The 6451-nt window shown below is 30.9% G+C and overlaps 1 protein-coding gene across 1 annotated transcript; it reads right to left on the bottom strand.

Moving 5' to 3' along the window:
* Positions 1-516: 516 nt before the first annotated feature.
* LOC110800433 (uncharacterized) lies at positions 517-2938 on the bottom strand. The gene is made up of 4 exons (XM_056841459.1): positions 2799-2938; positions 1781-1933; positions 1188-1691; positions 517-936 (listed from the first exon to the last, which is right to left on the bottom strand). The coding sequence occupies exons 1-4, from the start codon at positions 2922-2924 to the stop codon at positions 517-519; spliced, it is 1203 nt and encodes a 400-aa protein (XP_056697437.1). The 5' UTR covers positions 2925-2938.
* Positions 2939-6451: the final 3513 nt, after the last annotated feature.

The following is a 6451-nucleotide window of genomic DNA, read 5'->3' as shown; positions in this document are numbered from 1 at the left end:
TATTTTCCGATTCCGGTAATATTTCCGATTCTGACAATATTTCCGTTTCCGGCAATATTTCCGATTCTGGCAATATTTCCATTTCCGATAATATTTTCCGATACGTACCATGTTTCCGTTTCCGGCAACATCTACGACTTGGATAATATTTATATTTCCGATACGATCCATATTTCCGTTTCCGGCAATATCATCGTTTCCGGAGTATTCATTTCTTGCCTGTGACGATCTCAGCTCCCACTGAAACCAAGATCCGTCGATTCCGAATATTCATAGATGGAGTATTTAATGCCATTAAATACTTGATCCGTTTACGTACTATTTGTGTGACCCTACGGGTTCAATCAAGAGTAAGCTGTGGATTAATATCATTAATTCCACTTGAACTGAAGCGGCCTCTAGCTAGGCATTCAGCTCACTTGATCTCACTGAATTATTAACTTGTTAATTAATACTGAACCGCATTTATTAGACTTTAACATAGAATGCATACTTGGACCAAGGGCATTATTTCCTTCAAAATGGAGGTAATTCTAGTAGACTTTCCTCTGATAGAGGCTCCTCTGACATAGGTTCCTCTGTTTCTTTTTCCATAACAGTTTCTTTTTTCTTCCCTCTTGTCGCTTTCTTGACTGCATCATCAAATAAAATGGAGAAGTAGTCCGAGCTGAAAAACTCTTTGTCTTGACTCACAATGGAACCCATCTCCTGTGAATCTTTTCTCTCCTCATTTGATGCATTCTTGACGTTATCAAACACGGTTGGAAGTTGTGTTTCTGAACACTTGGACCACATCTCTGCCATATTAAATGACATTGTTTCTTTTACATCAACAGTCGTGTCAAAGAACTTCTTCGACAATGACAAGAGGTTGTTGAATTTGTTCATTACACCACTTAATTCAGCTGTGGTCTTCAAGAACTCCTGATGAAACTCCTGATGAAAATAACATAGTAAAAGAACATAAGAAAGACATGGGATAAAATTAAAATGAACAAATAAAGAAAAAGAACATGGTAAAGGATCAAAAGAACATATTAAAGGATTAAAAGAACATTATATCAGTACTGAATAGAACATTAAAAACAACATAGGGTAATATGAAAAGAACAAATACATGAAAAAAGAACATCTTACAAGAATAAAAGAATATTAAAAATAAAATCCTGTTTCAATTTTATTTTTACCTCAACTGTCGAGGGTAGTTTGACTTCCTCAGGGTTGGAGTGTGTTTGTTGCTCTGGTATCTCCTGATCTTCACCGAGTTCAGTCACCGGTGAACTTTGATGTGCTTGTTGTTGTTTTTGCTGTTGTTGTTGTTTTTGTTGTAGTGGTGGTGGTGGTACTTCTTCTTGTTCTGTTGGTGGTGGTTGTGGTTGTTCTTGTTCTTGTTCTTCTTGTTGTGGTGGTGGTGGTTGTGGTTGTTCTTGTTCTTGTTCTTCTTGTTGTGGTTCTTCTTCTTCTTCTTGTTGTGGTGGTTCTTCTTGTTCTTTTTCCAAAAGAATATCTCTCCTATACTGTATTAGCTCTGGTGGGCTTTCGATTCTGTCAAGAATGATACCATGTCCAAAGCCACACTCATTATCATGCTTAACCCTGATGCTTATCATTTGTCTTGACCAGCATCTAATGATGGGGAAGCTCCTAGGAGGATATTCTTTTTCAATTTGCACTCGATCAAAATAACACACCTAATTTCAGAAAAACAACATATCTTTTTGGTTAGTTAGATGAAAAAAGAACATGAAAGTAAAATGGTAGCTTAATGTTTAAAATATACCATTAAAAATGGTAGCGGACCAGCAAACCATCTGCTTCGGTCCTCATTCCAGTATTTAGCTGCCGTCAAAAGACTGGTATAGGCATAATGGCACCAATTCAGATTCCTTACTCGATTCAGATTAACCGTGCTAGCAAGGAATTTGAAGTTTGGCTTTGGAAATAGAAAAACATAAAAAAAAAAAAAAAAAAAAAAAAAAAAAAAAAAAAATAGTCATTATTCTTCATTCAATAATAAAAAAGAACATTTACTCAAAAGAAAGTACATTACAGGAAGTTTACACGAAAAATAATAAGAAAAGAACATTAAAGAAACACATGAAAGAGTCATTAAAAGAACAATGATAGTTAAAAAAAAGAACATTAAATTCAACACAAAAGAACACAACTTAAATCCAAATTAAGGTAAGTACATAACAGAAGAATCATGTCCACATTTAAAAATCAAAGGAACATCCAAAATAAAAAAGAACAGCAAACATAGGCAAAAGAACATTAAGTACAAAGAAAAGAACATTAGAGGAAGATTTAAAGAAAACTTATAAGAAAAGAACATTGAAGAAACACATGAAAGAGTGATGAAAAGAACAATGATAGTTAAAAAAAAGAACATTAAATTCATCACAAAAGAACACAACTTAAATCCATATTAAGGTAAGTACACAACAGAAGAATCATGTCCACAATTAAAAATCAAAAGAACAACAAAAATAAAAAAGAACAGCAGAGATAGGTAAAAGAACATGAAGTACAAAGAAAAGAACATTAGATCAAGATTTAAAGAAAAATTATAAGGAAAGAACATTAAAGAAACACATGAAAGAGATATTTAAACAACAATGATAGTCAAAGAAAAGAACATTAAATTCAAAAAGAACACAATTTATATCCAAATAAAGATAAGTACACAACATAAGAATCATGTCTACAACTAAAAATTAAAAGAACAAAAATAAAAAAGAACAGTAAAGATAGTTAAAAAAAACATTAAGTATAAAGAAAAGAATTTTGAATTATACCGAAATGTTGGTAGTGGATTTGATCATTGTGTTAACAACAACCACGAGGAAAGATCTTTTCCAGTTATCATCAACTTTGGTGGTTCTTTGATCAATTTTTCTATCATTTTCACCAACTTTGGACATCCAGATTGCACGTCCCAATATTTCCAAAAATCAGAAAATACTTTCTTCACCGCTGGATCTGTTTCATCTGTCAATTCAATCACCATGTCTCCCCCAATAGGGATACCATACACAAGGTATATGTCCCCTATTGTAATATGCAAGGAAGATTTTTGTAAATCTAGGGCCCGGGTTGAAGAGTTGAAATGGGAAAGCAACTCGTACGGGAATGGATTTACATTTGGTGGTATGTCAAGGTTTAGAAAAGATCCGAACCCTAACTCTGTGATAGCTTGTTGTTTTGCCCTATTAATAGGTTTATCAGATGAAATTCCCTTCAAAAAGCGCATCAGCATTTGCGCAGTTTGCCTCACGTTCAGTTTGTGCTCATGGGGCTTTTGTTTGGGATCAATCACAGGTTTTTCTTCTTCCTTCACTTCCATTTCTCCATCAGCAATCATTGTATCATTACCTCTCTGAAAAACAGAAACAAAAGAGAAAAGATCATTAGTTAGAGTGTAAAAGAACAGTAAATGTACGAAATAGAACAAAATAAGCAACAATTTTTTGGTTATACCAGAAAAGAACATTAGGTATATTTTAAAAGAACATTAAAGAATAATAAAAGAACATAGATATAGAGTGAGTTATTTGACCTTCTTTATGAAAAAGGCAGAGGAAGATATTGACTCTTCTTCCACTTCTTCTTCATCCTCTTCATAATCTTCACGAAGAACAATCTCTTTTCCCTTCTTAACATAAAAAACAAATTATATTATCATATTTTATTTTATAAATGTGTTGAATCCGTTTTCAAAGAAGAATATTTGTAGTTTTACCTTAGAAGTTCCTTTGCGCTTCTTATTCACTGGGGCAGATTTTTTCTTTTCTAGAGCTTCAAATTCCTCCTTGATCTCTTTCTTCGTCTGAGGGAATTCTTCCTTATATAGCGGTAATCTGTTTAGAAACCAAAAGAACATTAGTTATAAAAAAAGAACATTAAATTCAACACAAAAAGAATACCACTTAATTCCAAATTAAGGTAACTACACAACTTAAGAATCATGTCCACAATGAAAAATCAAAAGAACATCAAAAATAATAAAGAACAACAAAGATAGGAAAAAGAACATTACGTACAAAGAAAAGAACATTAGAAGAGTGATTTAAAAGAACAATGATAGCCAAAGAAAAGAACATTAAATTGAACACAAAAGAACCCAACTTAAATCCAAATAAAGGTAAGTACACAACAGAAGAACATTGTCAAAAACATAAAAGGACGATAAAATTTCAAAAGTTACCTTGTTCTGTTTCAATTTGGAATAGTTTTGACTCTTGTTCCTTTTTTCTTTGTTTCAGGTTGTTCATCAACCTTCTGTGCATCATCCTCTTGTGCACTAATAATCAAAGAAATATTTTTTTAAGAAGAAAATAATGATTATAAATGATATGATATGTAGAACTAAAAAATATAGAATATACCTCGATCGAAAAGTTAACTTTCTCTTTTTTGGTTGGGGTTTTGGATGTTCATCCTCGTTTTCATCTTTTGAGGCATTGGTCTGTGCATTCAGCCTGTCCTCTTGTTCTTTCAGCTGTTTTTGAATGTTTAACAGCATTTGTTTCTGGTCAAGTATTTGCTTCCTTTGTTCTTCAATAGTTAACATTCTGAAAAAAGAACAAACGTAAAAGAACATTAAGATTTATATCTAAAAATCATAAAAGAACAGAACAACAAAACCCAAAACAAAAAAACAAGTGCACCGTTCTTAGGATGAACATGGCTTGTATTTCTTCTCTTTCCCCCTTTTTTTCTTATTTTTTTTTATTTTTCATTTTCTATATATATAATATTTCTCCTTTGAGATTCATAACTTCTAATTTTAAAAACACATTCTTGAGAGAGAAAAAGGAGAGTTTTTGGTTTCTCCCAACAGAGGAGAGATTCTATGAGAGAGAAAGTTCAAAACCAATTTTCTCCTTGTTAATTCTATGAGAGAGATTCTACTAGTTTTTTGGTTTCTCCCAACAGAGGAGAGATTCTATGAGAGAGAAAGTTCAAAATAAATTTTCTCCTTGTTGATGAAGGTGCCTCGGGTGATTAAGGTAAATTTTCTCGTTCTTAATTCTATGTTCTTTTCCAATTTTAATGTTCTTTTCTTATAACTTTGTATTTCTATGGCATCAAAATAGTGTGTTCTTTTATAGAATGAGCAATTGTTCTTTTTACATATTTAAAGTGTTGTTTTCATATATTTTTTGATGAATAAAATAACAGAATTAAAGCATATTTTTAATCTCAAAAAATAAATTGTATCAAAAGTTCAGTAACAAATATTAAAATTCAACGTCGTGTTATTTTTTTAATTAGAACATATGTTGACTGGAAAAGAACATTTGAAGAACTTAAAAGAACAAGAAAAAATATAGATGTAGTTTTATATTTGTACTTTTGTCTTTTTATAAAAGTGTTCTTTTTGTGTTTTTGCTACTGTTCTTTTTGTGTTTTTTTATATAAGTGTTCTTTTTGTGTTTTTGCTACTGTTCTTTTTATGTTTTTGCTACTGTTCTTTTTTAATTAGAACATAAATTAGTTTGAAAAGAACAATTCAAGCAGTTAAAAGAACAAGAAAAAATATAGATCTGGTTTTAAAGTCCATCAAAAATTCGTCGTTTTATTTACTAGTTTTTTTGTAATTTGGTTGGAAAAGAACAATTTCATCACTTAAAAAGAACAAACACACAAATATAGATCTGGTTATAGTTCACCAAAGTTTCGTCGTTCTATTTTTAATTAGAACATAAAACGGTTGAAAAAGAACGTCTAACATTTTACGAATTTTACTCCTAAATTGTTACGGAATTTAAATATAAAATGCATAAACTAGAATAATATCGCCATTTTGGTGGTTAGAACACAAATTCAATGTCGAAGAACAATTTAAATTTAAATATAGATCTGGATTTTCAAATTGAAACTGAAACAAACAACTTACTTAGCTTCCGGATTTTCTTCTTCTGGTTTTGACATTTCTTTGTTCTTCCTTTTCACAAAATTCTTGAGAGGAATCTCATCACTTCTGTTTACAATTGCAAATTTTTAGTATAATTGCCAAAATAATTAGAATTTGAGTTAAAATAAATCAAAATTGGAAGAAGAAAAAAACCAACTTACTCAGCAGAAGCTTTTGGTTCGTCTGATTTTTTCGTTCTACCCATTTTTTTGTAGAAATTGAGTTTGAATTGAGTTAGAAATGCAGTTGAGAGTAGAAGGAGGGAAGTTGATTAGTTTTTTGGGGAAATCGGTTTTGAGAATTGCATGTAACAGGGTACTTTGCAATTTGGGTATTTATACGAATGCTTCTAAGAGGAGAGATAAATAACTGTTCCTTTTTGAATTTTATATTTTAAAACATAACTACTTTTAATATTTTTACTTTTGTCTTTTTATATTAGTGTTCTTTATGTTTTTTTGTTATTGTTCTTTTAGTATACTTGTTGATGTTCTTTTCTGATTTATTTTCACTGTTTTTTTTTGTTTTTTT

The sequence above is a fragment of the Spinacia oleracea genome, chromosome 4 (assembly GCF_020520425.1).
Source record: "Spinacia oleracea cultivar Varoflay chromosome 4, BTI_SOV_V1, whole genome shotgun sequence".
NCBI lineage: Eukaryota > Viridiplantae > Streptophyta > Magnoliopsida > Caryophyllales > Amaranthaceae > Spinacia > Spinacia oleracea.
Note: the sequence above shows the minus strand (reverse complement) of the source record. Positions and strands in the feature narration are given on the sequence as shown.